The sequence below is a fragment of the Caloenas nicobarica genome, chromosome 2, assembly GCF_036013445.1.
Source record: "Caloenas nicobarica isolate bCalNic1 chromosome 2, bCalNic1.hap1, whole genome shotgun sequence".
Classification (NCBI taxonomy): domain Eukaryota; kingdom Metazoa; phylum Chordata; class Aves; order Columbiformes; family Columbidae; genus Caloenas; species Caloenas nicobarica.
In genome coordinates, this window is record NC_088246.1 from 149337947 (window position 1) to 149361893 (window position 23947).

General features: G+C 38.3%; 1 protein-coding gene across 7 annotated transcripts in view; it reads right to left on the reverse strand.

Annotated features, from left to right (window-relative positions):
* Positions 1 to 6022: 6022 nt before the first annotated feature.
* Positions 6023 to 23947, reverse strand: part of TRPS1 (transcriptional repressor GATA binding 1) — a 215472-nt gene continuing 197547 nt past the window's right edge. For all 7 annotated transcript variants that reach the window (XM_065629210.1, XM_065629207.1, XM_065629211.1 and 4 more), the window contains 2 exons: positions 17605 to 17727; positions 6023 to 12235 (listed from right to left, as the gene is read on the reverse strand). In XM_065629210.1, the coding sequence (XP_065485282.1) occupies positions 11174 to 12235; positions 17605 to 17727 (1185 nt within the window). In that variant the 3' untranslated portion in view covers positions 6023 to 11173. The remainder of the gene's footprint in view (positions 12236 to 17604; positions 17728 to 23947) is intronic.

A 23947-nucleotide genomic window follows, 5' to 3' on the forward strand; every position in this document is an offset into this window, starting at 1 on the left:
TTCTACTGGCATGGGCAAAGTAGGCACTTGCACAAAGCAATAGCGTGGGCATAAGGAAACGACAGGTCTTGACCATTCTTTCTGCATAAGGACAAGACAACTGGATGCAGTTGTGCCACTGGAGGACAGTTAAGCCATGGCCACTGAGGGACAAGGGGGCATCTGGCGGCTGCCAGCACAGGGAAAGGAGGGTCTTTGGGGTGTTGCAGCTGAGGTTTTGCCCCTCATCGCCACCCTGCACATAGACCTTGAGCAAAAAAATTCAGTGTTGATGCACAGCTGAGAATCTGCTCTAAACCAGGACCAATACAGCCCCCTAGACTATAGATTTCTAAACACTTTAGACTGACGTTAGCTGCCAAGAAAAACCCCATACTGCCTTTTTCCACATCACCGGCTGCTCATTTTACCACTACATACTTACCGCAGACACAGGTGTTTTTGTGACTGTGATGAGAACTGGATCGGCGAATAAATGGGAGTTGAAAGTCACCTTTATGGGAGCCAGTGGGACAAAATCAGTTCCCTGATCTGGTACATCTCATGGAAACACAGATACTTGTGCCGGTAGAAGGAGGAGAGCAGCGCAGGGCAGACAGGAGTGGGACTGCCTCTTCTGGCAGCATCTCTAGCTCGAAGTGTTCCCGAGATTGTGGCCTCAGGCAGTCAATAGAAAATGAGAAAAGGCCTTTTCCCTTCCCAGACCTGTTTCCCGTAATCAGACAATATCTTGTGTAACAGCAATCAGATCCAACACTTCCAAAGTCCCTGGAACTCTGCTATCCTTTTGCACTCATTACCATTAACCTTTATTAAGTACATATTTGACCACTGTTGTATTTTGTTGAGGCGTTTTTTAATATAATTGCACATTTTACTCTTCTTTAATAATTTTTTCAGTTCCCATGTTCCAATCTGAAATCCTTTTTTTTTTTTTTTTTTTTTTTTTGTATTTAGGCTTTCTGGCATTGTTCGGCTGCCAAATGTCTTTATCATCTTAGACTGTATGCACAGTAAAGTCTGCCCTTTTACACGTACCAGTAATTCAGGCAGGTCTCCTGTGTTATTCAGTGTCTCCTCACCAGCAGCACAGTCTTGTTTGCAGGAAATGAAGAAAACTGACTTAAATGTAAACTTGGTGGCCTGTATAGGTAAATTAATCTTTATTACTTTTTGTTCTGCTTAATCTGAAACAAATTCTGTAGAACAGAATTGTGTACTTTCCTTTAAATCTTTTTAATATACTAGTTTGTCAATCATACAGAAAAGGGGATATTGTATAATGTCATGATGAAAAACATCACAGCAATCTTTAGGTTTGTAGATGATGTCAGAGAATGAGTGAGTGCATCTCCAAAGACGAGAATAGTATGAGTTGTTAAAGACCTGCACCTAGTTTTTTCTTCTACTAAATAATTAAGGTAGTTGGGAATTTGTTTGTAGAGTGGCTTCCATGAAAAAGCAGCAAGAACACTCATTTCAATGTGGAACATAGACATAGATGGAGATTTTCCAAAGTCAACCCAAAATCTTCCTAGAATGGGAATTGAAATAAAACTTACTAAGTTCTAAGTAAAGCTCACTAAAAATCTGTTGAAACAAGTCCTTTTTGAGAAAAGAAGTTTTCCCAACAGCACTGAAGCATTTTGTTTTAAAAAAAAAAAATCTTTGCCCTTTTCTGGGCAAGAAAAACTACATTGTTTCAAAAGTGTTAGTAATTACAACACTTTGGAATGGATGGCCATGTTCTTTTCTATGAAACTGGAAGCACGGGAATGTTCATTGTTGCCTGTTTATTTGTGTTATTAGAAGCTGAAGATTTGCCCACAATATTTATAACATAAGACAACAGAAAATAGGAATATGATCTATTTGATCAAGTGCAGACATCTATTATGCAGATATTGTCTGTCTACAATTGAGCTAAATAGTTATAAGACCACGCCCCACGCAGTACTAGGAAACATTTCCTATTTCCTAAAGATGATGTCCACATACAAGATGAATCTGAAAGTGCTTCTGTTTTTAAAGCTTACCTAGTTAAATATAGCAAATTGCAGATATTGAAAATCAGGTAAAGCTGCTCCAGCCACCCTCATCAGACAAGAGGCATGAGTAAACAGAGGCAATGACAATGTCAGTAAACCAAACATCTTCCAGGCCGTTCTCTCGCACATAGTTGCCAGTGGCTCAGAATGTAACCCATGGCTCTTGGTGATCCTGCCGGAAAACTGTCCCAAGACAATGGGTACAAGTAACGCAGCCCTATTCAGACCCTTTCGCCGGGAACTGGGAATGGTCTCCTCTGTGCTAACTCCCCGGCTGTGCCCAGGACGCAGCTGGACGCGTGTGGTTGGCCCCAGTCTAAGTGTTCCAGGAACTGCTCGAGCCACTAAGCCTTGCAAACAGTCATTATCCAACGACTCTGAATATTCCCAGCTTGATTTATAGATAATATAGAAGTTAGCCAAAGAGGCATGTTAACGGGTATGATAGTGATGTCAGCGTATCAGCAGCCTAGCATGTTATGCTTAATTGTAGAGGTTAATGTATAATTACCAGGGATTTATTACAGTGAGTTATTATGGAAATGTAAATAGCTGGAAGAGCCTTTGCGCTCCAGTTGAGAGCCATGTGTTTAACAGGGGCTATTTTGTATTTTCATCCAGCTCTGGCCTCAAAGGCCTGTGTGATAGAGAACTCTTCGTATGCTCCACCATCTAATATACAGATGTACTTCAATTTTTGTTGGCCTTTGCCTCCAATTGCTCCCTGCTGTATATACTGTACCCACAAGGGAGAAACATAAATTGACTGAATTTGTAAACGTTTATAATCACAGAATTACCTAGTCTAAAAGGGATCTCTGGAGATCATCCAGTCTGGACCTTTCCAGTGGGTGGCTATGAACATCTAATAAGCTCCTGCTCTGAACGTTCGACTGACACTGTAGAAAGATAAGGAACATAATGTGCATTTACAGTTGGGTGTCTGAAGTACTCAATACGAATGCCACCCTTACGGAATGCTAGCTTGGAAAAATCACCTTACATTTCTGAAAGGCTTCCACATCTCATACTTTCACGCCCTGAAATCTATTTTCTGTTTTATCAGATTCTATAAGGGAGGAAAATACTCTACTTCGATTAAAAGGGAAATAAGATATCCTCATTTTGCTTTGCAAGAAATTTTCTTCACCAAAAGAAGTGGTAACAGAATATCTAGATCCCTTCCTTGAAATAATAATTTAGAAAGCCTTCCTAATCCATTTTTATAGTCCATTATTGTCTTGTTTTCTTCGAAGAATGTCACAGTGAGAAGAGAAATAGCTTTATATAGGGGCTTTGCTTTTTGTACTACAAATCATAAAAAATGATTCCACTCAGGAATAAGGCCACAGCAGGTGCATTGCCTTTGCAAAACAAAGTGTTAACCTTAAGTCTTTCTGTGGCAGATTTAAGCCTTCGTCTTTACACAGTGTTGCAACGGAAATTTTTGTTCTTTTTTTAATGCATTTATTTTCTACTCTTTTAAATGGTCAACTCCACCGATGTGTCAGTGCTGATGGAGTTGTTTGGAGGTCAGCGACAGAACTGTCACCATGTCAATCTCACCATCGAGCTGTCAATTCCACAGTAGCATTTGGAAGTGAATCAGACACTTCTCCTGACATTGTAACCACAACGTGTGAAAGACACTTCTGTTCTTTGGATGTACGGGAGACACTTTCATTTACAGAAAGGACCCACTGATACTCTCGTTCTGCACACGAGGATTAGTCAGACTCTTCAGGGAAATCAAGGGGAGCTGGTACCAGGACAAACTCTACCTCCATCAGGGTTCAGCTGTCCCAGCTGTCCAGCGTAATTGCCCATCACAGTCAAACTTCCAGTACGGACACATAAAGTGAAAACTTTCACTGACATTCTGCTGTTTTGTTGATTATATATCCCCACCCAGTGACAACACAGTTTTATAAAGACAGTAGGTTTTGTGATTTATGATAAATAAGGTTGTAAGATAACTAGGCCATTTCTTCTATTAGTACTGTAATATTTAAAACACTGTGCTTCTGCTTCATGAAGAACAAAGCACATTGCTTATTCATTCTGTCAATTTTCTTCTGCATCAGCACCCATACTTTTTTTTTTTTTTAAACTTAAGTATCTTCTTAAGATACTTAAGTATCTTCTTTGATGAGAGTCAGGACCTGCTACTAGCAGATGGATTATCTTTTATATTCTTGGCCTGGCTGTACCTGGGACAACAGAGCTCTGAGCTATGTCAAGATACGGCAGTAGTAAAAACTAACCATGAAATAATCAAGGACACTGCTGCTAGAAATCCCTAGATTCTTGGCACAAATTTAAACCTTATAATCACATATTAAGACATGATAATAACATCAGTGTGCACTTATATGAGCTGCTTACATGCGGAGCTACTGTTATAAGAGGAAGGCATTAACACTCTAAGTAGCCTATAGAAATAGTAGAACCACATAGGAAAATTTGAGGTCATCAGCTCCTACAATTATGAGCTCGCTTAAGTATATGGAGATAGAAGTGCAATATTAAAAACTGTTTTTAACTTTGATTATAGACAGACTGCATTGGTCAGGGATAGTTTTATAACAAGAACATAAGTTTGGGTTAAATCTCGTTAGCCTCAAAAGATGTTCTTAAAACAAGTGAAAATATTTGATTTTTAAATTTTAACACTCTCTCTCTGTACTTATATAAACTTTGTGTGAATATATATCTCTGTACGTGTATATATAGTGTTTATAAATATTCTTACATATATATACAGACTGTACATATACATGTATATATATAGTCTTACACAATGCATATCGACCAGCTTTTGCATATGGCATCTTTTTCAAAAGGCACAAAATTTAAGCATAAAGTTCATGTCTCCAAAACTGGTTCTCCCTGCCTTTGAAAACTTTTAAATTTTTCTTTAGTACAGTTATTTTTTATTAATCTCAGGAACTTAAAAAGAGACTGAAAATGCATGAGGTCTGCATCTGAATTCACTGGAAGAATGAATTGCGGGGGAAGTTATTTCTGGCACGGTGCTTTTAAAATTTAGCTCTAGAACATTTGTACCCTAACATTATAAACAGATTTTACCATTTTGTATTACTTTAAAACATTATTTCGTATGAGAGTGAACAGTCTCTCAACCATGAAGATGAGACAAAAACCTATGGAGAAAGGAAATTACAGCATAATGGAAATGGTGGCTGGGAGCCATACCACCCTGGGCTATGAGCTCATCTGAACAGAAATGCCAAGCTGAGCTGATTCGGTCAGTGCTTCGACTCGGGATCTCTGAAGAAACCTCCAAGGCTGCCGCAGAAAGCGGTGGTGGCGACGCTGTAGGTGGTACTTTCTGTTCTTGTGTCACCATTGGGTCAATAACCTGTGTGATGGGACCGAGCAGGATTTCCTGGAAGAGTTGCGGGCATGATGTGAAACCACGGTCCTGAGCATCAGGGATTATTTAAAGATCACCACAGCCCTTCTTAGATAATTTCTCAAAGTTATTCTAGTGTTTGCTTCTCTTTGGGGCAGCAGAAAAAAACAGCAACGTAATGCCAGGCTGCTGGAGTACTGAAAAAAGTTCAAACCCCACTGAAACAGACTTTCACTCTAAATCCTGTCATTAGGTTGAACGAGTTTTGGATCACATCTAGAGTGCTTAATGGAGGGACTGCAATAGGGCTAATCTGTTTTTGAAGGAGCTCCTCTCTTTTCAGGCATTTACATGTGGGCAATTCTGCCTTTGCCTTTCATCCATAATCACGAGTTGTTACTCACAGATGCTGTCAGGCCTTGTTGTGCTCTCAGAGCAGATCGACTCCACATTGTTTTCCTCCCCAACCCCGCTATGCTGTTGTGACACCATGACATTACATTCTCCCCAGAAACAATGACATGAATCTGATTTATAACTGGTGGTAAAACTTTATTATTCAAGTTTAGATGTAACAGACATCTTTGCTGCCTGAAGATTGTTTGCATAAGAAATACACCAAGAACATGTTTGTGAGTAGAAATGAACATGCACTATGAAAACCAAAAAACAAAACAAAACAAAAAATCCAAAACAAAACAAAACAAAAAACACATCCATGTGTTGTAAGGACAAAACATTAAGAGCCAACATTCTAGAGTCAAATCAGGGCTACAAGTTTAATGATGGTTTTTAGCAACATGAAGTCATTCTTTATAAAGTACTTTTTTTTTTTTTAATTTTTCTTTTTTTTTCTTCATTTCCTGCTGGTGAATTTTCTATAAGCTAAATTTACAATGGCATTTTGAGATGTTTCCTTTTCTCCTGTTCTCCTTCTACATAGAGCACAGAGGTCAAAATGATAGGAATGGAAAACTGTGGTTGCTATTAAAATGTTTAGTCTAAGAATTTTACTTTACTAAGTGTACTCAAAAAACAAATGAAACCAGTATTTATCTGGCTGGCAGCCATTAAATAATAGTCTTTTATCCTCTTAAAAAGGGGCAAATCTGGGTATACGTGATCACTGTATAGGTAGCATCTCACCAACTGCCAGCTTTCCAGAGCTGGCTGAATGAAATGAAATTGTGAAGAGGGTAGGGAGCAATCCTATTCTGGGGTGAGGAAATCATGTAAATCATTCTACTTGGCTCATCTTAACTTTATAGAAAAGTTTAGAAGGGATTTCTCACTTATCTATCACATTTGAGATACACTGACAAATTGCGTGCTGTTCTTTGCCAAGCATAACTGTCTCCACAGAAGCAGAAGGAAATACGTCTACCCTTCTGGCTGAACACAAGCAAACTTCTAATCTCTTTGGCTTTTCCTGACCAGTATTAGGAATTAGCATGTTAAGTCAGCCACGAAAAATCAATACAGGAGCAAGAACAGGAATTTATTCAGACATCCTGGGCAAAAAGCAGGTGGTAGACAACATCCTTAGAACATAAAGAAAGTAGTTATGACTACAAAGCAACACTGTCCAGCCCAAAGATGGACTTGAAAGTCCGTCCCCAAACTGTATACTAAACCACAGTTGCCAAATCAGGTCTCCCCACTGCACAACCACTACGTTTCAGCATTGTATACAATTAGCATCTCTCACATTTGTCCTGCTGTCCCTCTAACTGCAAAAATAATCTCTCACCCACATCATGCCTCAACTTTTTGAAATGTCTCTAAGTTTTCTGTCTTTAAAATTGCCACAATGAGCAACAGTACATTTTTTAGGCAAAAACGAGATACAAGTGTCCAATATACTTCCCCCTTTCTGGATGGTCCACGAACAAATATGGGGGGAACTTCACCAGCACATTGGTAGTTAGGTGGAAAACCTCTTACGGAAAGCACTCTGGGTTCATCACCTGAATGCAAACCATGATCCGGAAAATCTTTGTCTCCTGCCGCATGAACCTGGGGGGCAGCAGCCACGAAGGGATACCTTAGAGACAGTCCAGTTTGCAGAAGGTGCTGCATGATGGTTCCCGCTATACAGAGTTAATGGAAATGTTGTTCTTGTTCTGCAATCTGATTAAGGACAGGCACCACAAATCCTCTGGTTTTGAACTATCTACTGATTTTGTGGACCAATTTGAGATATATTTTAAGATCTCAAACTACCATTCCTTAGAAAGAGAATTACAAAACCTTAAAGACACTGCTAAGTTGAGAACAAAGATTCTCTGAAAGTTTGATTTTTAGTGCTGTAAGTTGATCGAAACGCAGCGTGTGTTGATCAAATACTTGTGTGTGCTAATGTTGGTTTCTACCTGAGAGTTACTAAATAAGATTATTCTTTTTCAGTGTCGGGATTTAGTTTTCTTTTGCTTAATATCCCTTGTGAGGGGGTCTGAAAGAGGGATGGAGTCACCTCTCTGTTATGGAACAAAACTGTGTTCCCTCCACCCCAATAAAGAGAACAGGCTATGGCAAAATTGCATTTCTTACAAAGCAGACATCGTAGAACATCTCAATATGTCATGGCAAGAACAATGAACTTTTTTCAAATTTTATTTGCACCATCTAAGTGTGCAATACTAATATTCAAAAATCTGTCTTGTTCTTTGCACTCATAAGATTTCATTTCTCCTCATCCCCAAACCTTGATATGTGTATTTCCTGCTATCGGCCTCTGCTTCTGAGTTTAGCAAGAGGTGTTATGAAGTACAGGGTGGTGCTCAAGTCTTACAATGCGCATGTCCCCCCTAAAATATTTTGCCATGAAGGTGCAGCTTCCATCAATGAAGAAGCTACAGAACTGGTAGGTCTTAGATGAAGTAATTCAAACCAGTAACTACTGATAACCGGCAGGCAGCTACCTCTGAAGCTGATAAAAATCACTGCTAAGTGAGTCTAACATGTTTCTTGGAAAAGCTGAAAAGGACACATGCTGGACCCTGACGTAACAAAACGAGGGCAATCTATTTCAGTCCCCACAGAAAAAAAAAGAAACAAAAAAATACCCAACAGAAATAAATCCACAAAAACCAAGTCAGAACTTATTATTGGAGAACAATAGTAAAAACATAACCAGACTTTGTCCGGCACTGGTATCAAGCAGGAGATTCATCTAAAAAATGGAAGAAGAAGAATGTGGCCCAACATCCTTTGCTAATCTAGAACACTATTGAAGGGTTATAGAACTCAATCATGAACAGATTGAGTGGGACTTTCCATATGCTGCTCACCAGTATAGAAGCAATGGGTGGAGCAGGAAGGAATGCAAGCCTAATGCTGAACAACAGCCTGTCTGTGCCTAACAAATCAGAGAAACTGTGCAATAACATTTCACCATTGTGAAAAAGTAACACCTAAAATACTGCCAAGGTCAGCAAGACCTTTGGTGCTCAGCTGTGTAAGTGCTCCTCATGCATGGTGATGTTCACTGCTGGCTGCTTTAGGCACATTATTTTTCAAAAGACTATCAAAGTGCTGAACGTTTAGGCCAGTTCCTCCCTGGTTTTCCTTTTGCCAACCCCTATAAAACATTTCCTATCACCTCTCCTTTTCTCTTCCACCTCCCTGTCTATCTGGTTAAGTATCTCATAAGTGCACCAAATTCTAGAAGGGAGAGTGGTGAGATTCAGGTAAGTTAAATACAAGAACTTTTTTTTTTTTTTTATGATGCTTTAGTTTCAATTACATGAGAATCTGAGAAAGGCGGCATGTAAGTGAGATCAGAATAGGACCCTTTACATATAATCTCAAGTGAGGACTTAGTCCAGAGATATTTTTATAGAACATTTTAAAAAATAAAATGCATGAATGGAGAAATAAAAGACAACATAATATCAGAAAGACATTTTAAACTTCATTCGCTGCAACATTCATGAACCAGTTGAGCTACACCTGCCATCCAACCATAAGGAACTAAGACCCTGCACTGCGAAAAAGAAACAAACCCAAACAAAACAAAAAAGCAACTGCGTAATATTGTAAAAATGGAGTGCAATGCTACTACAGAATGCAATAAAACATCAGCGCTGCATCGTCAAACAGCACTTATCAAAATAATTTCTGAAATGTTTCTTCTGAAACACAGACAAAGCAATAAAAAGAGGATATATGTTTATCATTTTAAGCATAACAATGTGAGTTAAGAGCTTAAGAATACAAAAGTACTTGGAATGAATAGTGCTACCCTTTTTTTCCTAAGTAGGCATAAAAATATTTTCATTTCCTTCTTGTTTTTCCATACCATTAATATCAACAAATTTCATTCATTTCATGTTATCGTTTACAACTTTAATGCACACACACAGAAAAAAAAGATACCTACTGCAATAGAAATAGTTGCTTCATTACCTTGTTTGCTACATTTGCAAATGTAAACAGCGAGGCAGAGCCAGAACTGACTCTAATGCATGATGGAATATCTTTGTTGCATACGTACACTGTAGAAAATAATTATTCAATATGTCAGGCACCATTATTTGAAATGTAATACATTAATATTTACTAGAAAAATAAGGTTTTTTCTATTTGTTCTCCCAACTTCTTTAATGAAATAAGTTAATCTGACAGTGCATCCAGTAGCTTGTAATATCTTCTTCATCCCTGTGGCAAAATAATAAACTACTGGTTGGGACACTATAATGAAAATGATTGAAGTCAGTTCTTGTACACCCTTGTAGCAAGCATTGAGGCTCGTCTAACAGCACCTTTAACCAATTATTTAATATTTAGTTATTTAGCCCTATTTCCCTGAGCAGTTATGCTGAGGAGCGTTCCCTTCATGGATAGCTTTTACAAAGCTCTAAGTATTAAAAAGTACTATGAAGACATTTAATGCTACTTAGCAAAAGCTGGTATAAGTCTACTGAAGGGATTGACTGGTATGTATAGCAATGTTAAGCCTGTGGAGAAGTAACCTTAGACTTTAAGGTTTAGAAATGTAATATATTAAAAATATATTAAAATAAAATACAGCAGGTTACCTTGTCCTATGCAAATTAAACCCGGAGTGTGGCTTCTGTATTAGAGACATCACTTGCACAAAATGGTTTTCCTAGACTAAAGTGTGCCAGAAAGAACATAGTGATAAAATGGTAGCTAAAAATCAGCTGTCTGAGAATATCTAGATGAAATTGCTGCCAAAGCTTGGAGGGCAAAGTGATCCTAAGGCATGTTGTAGGGCAGAAATTAGCCCAAATTAAAGAAAAGAAAATGACCTTTTAACATCTGTATATTTAACAAGTCTAGTTCTTATATACAATGTGCATATGTTCACTATACCCCTGCAGCAGTATATACATATACACATCTTTGCACTCTTGCCAGTTATGTCTCTTACACAATAGCAAAGGTATTAATTTCCCATTAAAATTTTCTCAAGGTTATTCACCACGATTCACTGTATTCTGGCTAGCTTTGGTGGGCCATGTCCCATATAATTATCTTCTCCCCCTTCTGGCCACCATCCAACTGCTTTTTTTTTTTTTTTCCTCGGTAACCCACTCATTTAAAAGGAAAAAAAAAAAAAAAAGAAAAGAAAAGAAAAAAAAAGAAAAAAAAGAACAAGGGATTTAATATTGGATAAGGCATGCTCTCTATATGAAGTGCTTTATAGGTCTTCACAAGACATTACAAGCTATTGAATTCCCATCAAGGAAACCTATTTCTGTTTAATTGTGCTAAGTGCTAAGGTTTACTCTTTAGGTTTTCCATTCTTTTCAGCTTGTGCATTGTTCCTGTGTAGGCCCCTCTGGATGTGAGTTGTGAAGTCATACTTGTCCGTGCAAAGATGCTGGCATATGCTGCACTGGAAAGGTCCACTGTCACCATGGCAACTCATATGCAAAGCATACATCACTTCATCCAGAAAGACAATGCCACAGTGCACACACTTGGTAGAAAGTTCATCTTGAGTACTTCTATCGACTTTCTCTGTTTTTACTACATTCAAGGGACCTTCATTTTTTACATTTGGTGGTGCCTTACTCTTTTCCTTGGAGGCACCATTTGCAGTTGGCCCAGGTCTGGAATGCTTTATCGCCAAATCTAGAGGAATGTCATTGTCTGATCCGACAGCTGAAAAATGAGGAGGCAGATTAAAGGTGGGATAAGGCACATAGTTTTGGCAAGGATTTGGTAGGCCAGGCACATGACTCAAGTAGTGTGGATTCCCAGGAACAGACAGCTTATATTTACTCCAGAATCTCAGCCAGTCAGCTTCGCTCTGAAAGTCATTGTGTACAAATGGAAGTCCAAAAAGTGGGTACTGGTATTTTTCAATAGGGCTTCCAGGTGGTGAATAGTTCGGGTGCTTCGCAGGTCTCATGTATTTCTCTATAGGGCTGCCTCTCTCTGAGCTTCCTTTCCCTTCTGATATCGATGAACTGTTTCCTGGGTCTCCAGTACTTTCCTGAGGACTTTTTATCTGAATGTGCAAAGGTTGCATCCTTTTGTGAATATCCAGAGTTTGGCTGACCAATATTGGCTGCTGAGCAGAATGGCTTTTAGTCAATGAACCTGGGGCCTCGTATTTGCTGAGGCTGGGAAGCTGCATTTCTCTCTGGTGACCTTCAGGTAAATGATCCTCTGACCTCCTCTCTAATGGGCTTCCATTGACTTGTTCCTCACTGCTACCCCTCTGCTGTTTGTTTAGCTGCTCAGCCTGAAGTGCCTCCGGGTTAAGGCGCTTTCTTGTTCTTCTCCTAATGATCTGCTCACCATTGTTCTGCTTTATGATGTTTAAAGGCCTGGGAGTCTGCATGGAACACACACATAATGAACAAAAGGAAAAAAGAAAGAGACATTAAAGAAACCTGCAAGACCATGCTCGCACAAATTTATGTTTTCTTCCGTGAAGGGCTGTATTATGAAGGTTCCTTTCAACCCAAACCATGATGTGATTCTAACGGTTTTGTGAGAATGACCAAATTTCAATCAAAATGCAGGTTCCTTGCCCCTCAGGTTAAAAGTAAAGTATGAATTGGTTTGTTTTATCAAAACTAAGTCAACCACCTTAGACATGCTACACATATTCAATTAGAAAGGCATGAAGTATCCGGGCTGTCAAAGAATTTATTACCCCTTACTGCTGAAAAGTTCTGGAGGAGACACACAGAAAGGGGGTGCTGAGAGCTGCAGATGAGGTGGGAGATACATGGCACCATGTCACCGGAGCAGGTCTCGGGGAGAGGTTTGCACCAATCACACTGTGACAAGAACTGGGTAACGCTTACCTTGATACCCACCCCTCTTTGACACGGATAGAAAATGCAAGCAAATATACGGCTTGCTAAGCACCACTGCTGTCACCCAGCAAAAGGGCTGCAGGTTCACTGTGATGGTGAGTGGGACGATGGTGGCTGGAAAGGGACTAAGAAAGATGGAGAAGAAAGACCAAGAAAAATGTTGTCCTAAGCACCAAAAGGTCAACCTTGGACTTTGGTACCAATTCCCCCTTTTTTATCCCTACTGTATTTCTTTCTAAATGTTACTGATGTTAGCTCAACTGTTGGTTCTTTCTAAATGTTACTAACATTTCCAAAATGTTACACAGTAAGTCATGGGGGAGAGAAGGTGCCCCCAGAAGGTGGGAAAAAAGGGTCTGTTAAGAAAAGCAAAGCATCAAGGAAAAGGCAGAGGCAAGAACCAAGTGAAGACTTCTGGTTTTGCTCAGGGTAGGTGGCCTGTTTAGATGAGAACTGAAAATAATTTGCATGAAAACAAAAAAGAATACTATGAGGAAGGACAGCAGCCAGGCCTCTTTGAAAGGCCCCTCAACAGGCAGGCCGTGGTATGTGAACAAAAGATGGTGCTGTAACGTTGGTAGGTGTTGCTCTACTGGGCAGACGTTAAAACAACAAAAACTACCTAAAAGTAATTCAGTTTGGTGTGCTGGCAGTTGCCATTTGTCTCATCCAAAAACACACATAATCCTACTTTGGTTGGAGGCCAGAAAAGTGCCCCACACAGTATTCCACTTACATGTTTATTTGGAATTTTTCCTTTTGATCATTGTTTTTACATGCAGATTAAATTTTGGCCTACGGTCAATACCTAAAACAATTTGTACGTTGAATGTAACATAATTTATATATATTCATAACTTCGAATTAGTATAAAAATATTCAGAGCTGGAAGAGCACTCTATTATTCCTAGGGATTTAGTTTCTCTCTTGACTTGCCATCTTTCCCTCCTCTTTCACGTATTTATTTCCCTGAGGTCAGTTCTTTCTTAATGGTTAATGGCGTTTTAGGCAGTGCAGCTACTTGCTAAAGTTTTACTTTCTATTAAAAGTCTAAATCGGAAGAAATATACACTTTGATTTAGATTTTTAAAAAGCAAAATTTAAACTTAGCTGAAAACAACACCTTGAACCAGCCTCCTCAAACAGATCAAAGTTGAGACAAAATCTTCTTTAGATAAAATTAGAATATTTTCTACATAAATTGTATGCAAATAAAGTTTACAGATGCAGAATCAATAGCCAATTGACATGCATAAGCATATACTCCTTATTACCGGCTCAGTGTAATCTCCTCAGCTTTTTATGACAATAGTAACAGTCATACTGACATGCTGAGAGATCTTGCAACGTTCTTGATGTTGCTCATATTAAACTTCTACTTATAGACAACAGAGCATTTTCATGTGGCTTCAAGATAATGTTTCAACAGTTTGGAAACACTTGTAGTGTTACTCTTCATGCTACAGGTATGAAGTCTGATCCTGGAAGTAGTTAAAAGAAACTTCTTCATACCTGTGACTAAGGACCCTCATATGCTTGTAGCTCAGGCTCTTCCAAGTTACGTGCTATTAGGAGTTAAAGGCTGTAGGTCTAACTTAAAAATTCTTCAGCGTGCAAATGACTGTACTCATCTGATTAGTCTTTAGCTGATTAAAACAGACTAATCGCTGGAGTAAAGCTACTCACATTTTTCTTACTCATAGCAGCAAGTTGCAGATAGAAATCTGTATTTGGTTGCAACTGAGGTAGATAGAAAAGTTTAAGCGCTCTTCTTAATTTTCAATGGGGCACTAGATTTAGAAAATAGTGGAAACATTACCAGAACTTTTCAAATGTCCTGTGTCGGATCATTAATTATATGTTATACATAATACATTGAGTGTGATCACAAAGATTTTTTTGCCATATCTATATCAATTGGCAATATCCTTACTACCTCAAATATACGGGTAACTGAAAAAAATTTTAAAATTCAACAAATAGCTCAGTAAATTATTGTGATTACACGTCCTAGATACCATGGGAAATTGAGGTGATCTTTCCACTAGAAGATCATGTAAGTCTAATACTTGAAGAATAAGCTGTAACTCCTCCCTGAAAGAGTCCAAGGATGTAGCCAAGGAATGATTATGGAACAAAATCTAGTTTTCCATGACTGACTTAGAGCTATTAAAAAATGAGGAACAGCACTACAATATAAATGGACAAATTCAGGATTCTGGGGAGACAAAGGACATACCTTTCTCTGTCAGCAAATGTGAATATTGTGTATATGTTTGCAGTGAACTGGAAGCATTTTTTTCAGTAAAACTATTTTAATAATTCACCACTGGAATATTATTACACATTTTTTAACACAGCTGTCTGCAGTAGAGGAGAGAAATGTGAAAAACCTGGCAAGCTACATGTAAATGACCCCTAGATATACTGAACATTTTTGAAAATATGTTGAAAAATTATTCAAGGGTATCATTGAAAGGGAAATTTGACTTAGAGCAGAAATCACTACCATGTTAACGTTTGTCAGTCACTACCACCTAGTAGTATCTGACAGACCATTGATTTTTTCTTCTTATTAAATATGAGTGAAAAAAGGGCCTTAGAGAAAAGTGTATTATACACATTCTTGAGGTAATGAGGACAGCAGTTCTAGATAGTGATAATCCAATCAAAAAGGGGCTATGAAATGTGCAGACTTACTATAGGCAAATTTTACTTAGCTGTGTAGCACAATTTAGTTTAACTGGGTGGCACACAGAAGGGAACAGTTCTATTCCCTTGAATTTTTATAGTTTCAGACCTTTACCTAGTAACTGCATCATCCTAGACTCGTTAATTCAAAAACATACATGACAAATACCATAATTTTTCGTTAAGAGATAGCTAGCTAGACAGGCCGGTATCAGTCTAAAGACCATCCCTTTGCATGGGACTCTCTCAAAAAGTGTCCCAAAGGAGAAATTAGTTTGATTATTTCAGACTCCAACTTATAATGGAGTTGCTATTGTATCACAGCAGAGCGGAGGCTTAATTAAATTCTTTGCATTTGTTCGGTCAGGGTTCAATTGAAGATATTAATGTCAAATGTCCACGGAATGACAGCTTATTGCCATGCTTGAATGGTGGAGCTAAAAGATAGTGCCAACTTCTCACTTTCTGTATGCATAAAATGAAGTTTGACATTGTATTGCTAATTGTTATTGTTGGAAGCACACTAGTTCATTCCTACTGGTTCCTAAGAATTATCTGAGCTATATGTTTGAATTAAAAACTGATTCTTGTAGCTCTTGTCTATTCAGTAAGTTATGCTAACGATCATGGTAAGGTCCAACACCATAGTTTAGAAAAGTATATTAAAAAAAGGGAAAATGGGGGCTGTGAATGTAATTCTACAAATAGCTGGACTCAAATGTCAAATTAACGTCAAAAAAACAAACTGTCCTCTTTAAAATCTTTGTGGATCTCACTGCCGATCAATTTCCTTAAATTAGATATTACACCTAGAACTTTGAAAGACCTCCAGGAAGATGATGCTTTCAGCAAGATCCAGCCAAGATACTGGCCAGAGATCATGCATTAGTCCATCTTCTCCCGTTCAGATGCTATCTGACTGGAGCTTAAAAACAGCTATTGATCTCAGAATGACAGCCCAGAGCAAACAGAGCCAACTTTTCAGACTGGTGATGGTCTTCCTGCTTTCAAAAATTGGAACCTTTTCCTTTTTTATTAAGTGGGTTGGACTGGATCTTGAGCAAACAGAATTGTTATATGGCCTGTACACAAGACCCAGGGTAAAATTCACAGAAACTAATAATAGATTTAGAAGATTATTCCTGAAATTTATAGAGAAATAGGCATAGGCACTTGGGGGTCTTAACGCATTTGAAATATCATTTCCTAAGTGGCTTTTATTTTTTGAAAATCCAATTTCTGAAAAAAAAAGTTTTAAAAAATAAGCACTCTCAGCCACAATACAGATTTCTGATTAGGGCTCTAAGCCTAAATTGTTATTGTTGCCTTGGCAAACTCCCAAAGCCAGCCTCAGTTTCTATTTCTGAAAAATAGTAACACTTCTTAACTTCGTGAGGGTGTTGTAAAAATGAATTAATCAGAGTCAAATCTTGGTCACCTGACTCTCCCATGTGCTTCTATTAAAGCGGGGATGGTATTTAACTTGTGAGTCTTAACCTAAAAGATTCACATATGCCTGGCCTTCCTGGACCCGGACTAGAGCATCCAACATCTTTCAGGATCAAGCCAAGTGTCAATAAGATGAAAAGCAATATAGACAGTCCATGATTATTCCCTGCCTGATCCTGAGGGATGGCGAATCTCACCCTCATCAAGTGATGAGTACCATCGAGTAGCTTCTTTGTGGAGTTATTTCAGAATCCAAAAAACTCCACCACCCCATATCTCCAAGAAATTTACTGTCAAGAATAAGGATGGAAAGCGAAGTGAAAGAAAACAAAAGCCACAGCAAGGGATATTTTTGATTAGGATCTGATGTCTAACCTTAAGAAGCTTTCTTTTTTTTTATTATTACGATCATGAGGGCTCTTGAATTTAGAGAGCTTTCATCACACCATATTGTATGCCTTTAAATGGAATTCCCAGAAAAGAAACAATTTTCCCCTTGTTTTGTATCAAAATAATTAAATGCATCACTGGTGATCTCAAACACGTCTACCCATAGCATCCCAGCCTGTTTCATAATGAATCACATCTGATCCCAAAGTGACCATACTGCAAAACCCTGTTAGGAAATTAACTGCAGGCCAGGGAGTGGTACTAATCACACAACCAGACAAGACCACAGCTGCCCAGCTTAGCTCTATAACCCCTTTTTTTCCTGAACAAACCAGTAAGTTCTTCCTACCGAGTGAAGCTTCTGGTAGAGGCCACACGCGTTGCATACATATCCACCATTTGCATTCTTTCGCCAGAGAGAGGTCTTTGTGGTCAGGCAATTGGCACAAAAAACACCCGAGCCTCTACGTCTCTGAAACAGGGAAGAAAAAAAAAAAAACACACATTAAAAAAAAACAGGTCAGAGGTGAGTCACATGAGCTGCGGAGTTAGGACAAACCAACACAGGAGTTTTGTCTCTAGACTGGCAACAATGACAGTATAAAACCACACTGCCCATAATGAGGTCAGGTTCAATTGTGCTTAATAGGCACCACTGATTTTCATTATAATTAACCCTAGAGTGATGGATGAGGTGTGTGAAACACCAAAGCCTTTTCAGAATAACAGCTTTAACTTTTTGAACTTCAAGTTTTGTGCATTTAATGATGGTTTCTAAACAGCAAATTCTGAAAAACCCCTCTGGAAGCTGACAGACAACTTTCTGTAAACTTCTCTTGGTTTCTTCACCGCATTTCACAACAGATTGTTTCCTTTTAGCTTGATCGATTTTAAAGTGTGATCAGTAACGAGAATTCTGAAACACCACCACTTCGATTAATTACAGTTTGTATTTGCGTCATACTAATTCCTTTAACAGAGATTATACTTCATTAAGTGAATACATGATATTCAGTTCCAGTCTTCCCCATTTCTGAAATCAGTATAAGTTACCATATATTTCCCACAGAAAAGAATGAGGAGTAATGAGGAGTAAACTCTGCCAAACAAATAAAAGTACAGTATTCTCAGTGAGACCTTTTGAACTTCACCCCGAACTCCAGAACACACTGCCTCATCGATGGATAGATTTATTTATTTTATTTTAGTCAGGCAAAGAAAGGCACAGTACAACTTTCCCAAATAGAATTTGATTTTTAACCAGACCGAGCTATGCATTTATCAGCTTTCATAATGGTCCAGGAATATTTAAAAGTAGACACATTTATGAGTATTGCTCATTAAATTCTTTCTACAGAGTAATGATTTCATTAAACTTCTCATTTAAACAAAAGTCAGGCTGTGTTTGTGGGCACAAATACTAACAAGCAGGAAATGGAATTCTTTTCCTGAAAAGAAAATCTGAATTTCAACTCTGCTCCCTTTCTGCAAAGGAAAAAAAAATCAGTAAGAAACCTTCGGCATCTAAGATAAGAACGGGTGAGTACAGGGAAAAACAGCCTGGGTGAAAACTAATTTTATTCTAAATTAAAAATTACTAATGCCATAAGTTAAAATTTCAGGGTTTCATAAAATTTAAGTAATTTATTTAACTTCAGTCCATACTGTAGAAGACTGTTGTTCATGCCAAAAAAATACAATGGTTATAATTGTACTCTGATACATTTCAAATGGAAAGCTTTCTGCAGACATAATTTTGGCTTCAAGACTGGAACACTTTCTTGGCATTGAAAGGGCATTTGATTCATCGGGTGTTTCACAATGTATCACTAAAAAGACCTGGTGAGCAGCCAGTTCCCTATAGGGTAATTTTTCCATCCAGATGCAAGTGCTATCAGAGGCCCTCGTCAGCTAAACTAATTATGATCTTGCATTTGCTGATGCCTGCTCACTCTAACGTTCGACATCCTCCATTAATCATCAATACAAGGAAAATGAATGAAACGTAAAGAAACGAGAGCTGGTAAGCTGCACAGCCATAAAAATCTGAAATGAGTGCAATGATTTAACAAGATTGGGGAAATGTTTTTAGTGAGCACAAAGTCAAGCTAACAATTGCCCTTCTAAACCAAGAACACAATTTCATTAGTACAGCAGGTTGTGCTACCTTAAGGTGATACAATAAAATTGCGATTGTCATCAAGATAATCTCTATCTCACCCCCTTGCATCATTCCCTACTTTGTCTCTTAAATCAGAAGCAGAAATGTACTATGTTTTTGTCAATTTGGATAAGGGGAGAACTAAATGGTAGTGGATGTCCTTCAGCAAATATCTAACTAGTTGTGTATCTGAGACACAGCTCACTCTGGGAGGGCGCACTCATCTACAAGAAAATTGAAGCTACCAGTTCTTTTTGTAGTTGCATATCCTTGCACATCTTCACCTGGCTGCTGAAATATTTTCCTCGAGAGTACCATAAAAGCTTCACTAAAGTAACCCCAATTTGGTCCACTTGAAGGGTGAGAAGTTTCCAAGTGGAAATGACTGTATAGGGCCAGGATTCAGATACAACTGCAAAACTGTTCCTTTCCATTCCTACTTTTTGTCTGCTGGCCTATGGCTTCTTGCTGTGGTGTATTAACCAAGTGGAGCCTTAATCTGAGTCAGTCTTTCCACTCTTTCATTTCTGTTTGCGTTCCTTGAGTTTGGGAAATACTCTCTACAAAGTCATGGAAGTCTTTTAAAATATTCGGAAGAGTGGTCTAGTTTACTTGCTGCGCTTGAACACAGCTGAATGGCAACAGAATGTGTAGTAACATTGAAATCTTAATTGAATGCTATGAAACTAGTATATCTTTAAAGAACTGACAAAAATAACTCATTTTTTTCTCTCTTAAAGAAAGATCTGATCCAAACTGGGCATTAGTTGCAAAGAAATAATACAATGACTATAGCTGACAACGATCTACAAAATACCTAGTAGTAGCTATATATATTAAAAACATATACCTGTGCTTATTTAGTACTTACAAACTATTCATCTATTTAAAATTTCAAAGTAGTCCAGCTAAACACCATTCCCTAAATTTAACACTAAGTATGTAAATTCGTCCTACATGCTGCTTGAAGAGTTATATCTTGTCTTTACCTTCCTGATCTGTTATTTCTATTGTATTTAAGGACCTTACAGGATAATCAACAATGATTGTTCCAATACCTAAGTGTTCCAACATAGATGACATATACTAATGAATTAAAAAATAAACCACCTCTGAAAAAACTCAAATGTTGTTACTCTATCGGGCTTTTTGGTTATGAAACAGCTTTAGAACAGATATCCTAGGGCGAAACTGGACTGTGGCAGAATTAGACTACATATTCTTGACTCTCAGATCCCACTAATCACAGAACTGACCTGCTTGTCAAAATACATCTGAGAAATTTTAAAGATGTCTGCAAGAAAAAATGGAAGCTGTTTTTAAAAGCCCACAATGCCTGTACTCCTCTAAAACCAATACAGTTTAAAAAAAAAAAAAAAAAAGGGAATTTACTTTCTATTTACTAAGTTTTCTAAAGGTTATGGGCCAACAGAAATTTTCTTAATTTTTTTTTGAAATATTTTTGTTAAATATGAATTTGTTAAATATGAATTAGCGAAGATACTTCCACTACATGAGTCTATTTGGCTTTGCATACTCAGCATTTGCACTAGTCAACAGGAATGGCCAATATTTCTGGATTTCCGGCCCTTGATCTCCAGCCCAGCAAAGCCTGCGCAAGAGCCATGGCCCACAGTCCCCATAAACCCGGCCATGTGCTCAAGCGCTCTGCTCGATAACACGCTAGCCAGCATTTACAAGAAATATGTTATGGAACCTTTTGTCTTCTTTCAAATGTGAGCGCATACTTACCATAGTTACATAATCTCTTCAGATCAGCTCAGGAAAGGTGAATTGACATAACTAGTCATGGGAGGGTTTGAGCCACAGATAAAAAGGTTTCGGTCTGCGATCAATGCCACTAGCACTAACTGGAGTTATCCATGAAAATTTCCTGTACATCCTTAGAAGAATAAGCCAAAAGGGTCTAAATAACTAAAATATGTATCTATTAAGTCAAGCTTTAATCATCTGGAGCCGTATAACCACTACATTGCAATCCCAAATCCTGAAGGGGCCAGTGCCGCAAAGAGCCTGTCTCTATTTCCATTCCAGCTCCTAGGTCTGGGCGTTTAATATCAATGTTGTCTCAAATCACATTGGGCTGGAACTTGGCGCATTTTTTTGTCAGCCCAGATGTAACTTTTTTTTTCTTTTCTTTTTTGATACTGAAAAATTTATTTAAATCAGTTCAGCTGTTTATAATTTGGAGATTGGCCAAAACTGGGGGATGCAGGGTAGAGAGGATTTCAAGTTTTTCAGATAACTTTCTAACAAATCTACACTCGTAGCAGCTTTGCTCTGGGGAAAAAAAAGTATGCACACATTTTAGTATTCTAGTAATAGCAAAGCAACAAGTGGATTATTAGTTTTATGTAGCTAAGCTATGAAAGTTTGTAATTATTCACTGAACATGTATTGCAGATCTCTCTACTAACTGTTTTCCTTCAGTAAGAACCATGCTGAAAGCATATAATTGCATAACAACCCTTGATATGGAGAGTATTTACTCACATTTTTTATGGTTTCATATCTGGACCATTTCAAATTGAACAAGTCTGAAACTTGGTACACACATCGTCAAGCTCGAATGCCTAATTTTTTTTTAACTCCTTAAAGGATTTTCACTAGTTACCAATACTTTACTGGAACAAGGAAAATATTAGTAGTGCTTTCTGCTAAGCAATGGAAGAGCAGAGAATACCTTAACAAGTAATTAATTTAGCTATCTTGGCAGGATCAGTCCCTTGATTTTAATAAAAACTGCTTTAGATTTTAAAAAGATGACTACAGTTTACATGATTTTGAACTTTGTAGCCATGTAGAAGCACCACAACACACAGTTATAAAAAAGAAATATTTAAAAAGGTACTGAACTTTCAGTTATTATTTCAATGGAACTTCATGTAGCAAAATCTATATTGTAAAAGCACAGCCAGAAACACTGCTGAGGAACCACAGCGTTTTAGCTAGCTAGACTAAGCAACGGTGCCTGACACTCTGCTAGTGCCAAATACATCCTGTTTTCAAAGTTTCTGCCAGGAGATGCTTTTAGAAACTCAAACAGCCTCCACAAGCGTCAGCGAAGCATTTGTCTTACATCACCCTCTTGGTTTGGACACCACAAAACTTGTCTTTTTCTGATTACTTTCACTTCCCCATCACAGAAAGACGACACAATGAAGCCTGAGTGGATTTTTTTACCGTCTCTGGCTTCCCTACCATGCCAGAAACAGACCACGTGGTAATCGTGGCTCCAGAGCATGAGGTGCAGAGAAATCATCAGTGTTCCCCAAGAATAAGCATGTATATGACCTATTTCCAATGACAAAGTTGAGGACTACTACCATACACGCCTCACTGAAAAAAAGGCCAAACGCTGGCTCTGGATGCTCTCTGGCAACACGGCGGGTCTGAAAGGGACAAGGAAACCTGCAGGTGTTCGGTTCAGCATGAGCCAGGTGACCTGCTGTGGAGAGGATCAGCTGTAGCCGCTGCGACAGGATCAGTTGTAAGCAGTGGGTCTCATACCTGTAATTGCCGGGCTGCTACCACACAGTTCAGAAAAACAGTATAGTGTGCTCCTGGTTACATGTGTGTATGTTGCATTTGCGCTGCCGTGAGTACTTAGGAGTTTCTTGTTTCACACCTGCTAGGGCTTTCCAGCTATCGTCCTCCTTATAAGAGGAGGTATTTAATTCTCTGAGTTTGGGTGAAGCTCAGATTAATTAAAGTTTAAACCCTGGGCAGCATCTGGATGTTGAAGTGCTACTTTCTGCTGTTTAGGATGAGAAAAGAAGCTTCCAGTGCTCATTTACTTTGGCTGCAGAGGCACTCAGACCTTTCTGAATGTGTTTAATCAAAACTGCTTTCTCTCTCAACTATGAAAACAGCCACAACTATGCCCCTGTAAAGTTTCGCATTTTAAAATTTTAGTTGCTTTTGCTGTAGCTATGTCTAAATTAAAAAGAAAGTCATTGGGTTTTATTCCGTTTATAACTTGGACAGCTTTCAGGAATAGACCAGGCACAGCAAATTTTCAGCCCCAAAGCATAAGTTATCAAAAAAAGCGAAACACATAAAGCAGAGTGTTAAAGTAGAAGTTGTTTTCAACCTTAACTATGAGTTAACAGATGCCTCTTGAAGTCAATTTAATGTGCCAAATCCGAACTCTTCATCTAAGACATTTTCAAGAGCAATTACATTAAAGAGCTGTATTTGAAAGACGCATAAGAAAGAAGTTAGGAAACGCAAGGTAGGAAGAAAGTAAAAACGCCAAGAGGAAAGTTAAAATTACACACCTAATTCATATAAAAAGTTTAGTGGAATTTTTAATGCTCTATTGTGACAGCATCTTTTTATGATATATGCTGTATTACAAACTTTTAATGAGAGGAATCCAAGGGGGTTTAGAGAGGGGGAAAAAACCCCAGACAGTAAATTAAACATTACTGCTAGCACAGCCTTTCAGAATCCTACCCCTGATCCCTTAGGGAGAGTAAATATTTTAATGTGCATGTAAACTGCAAGG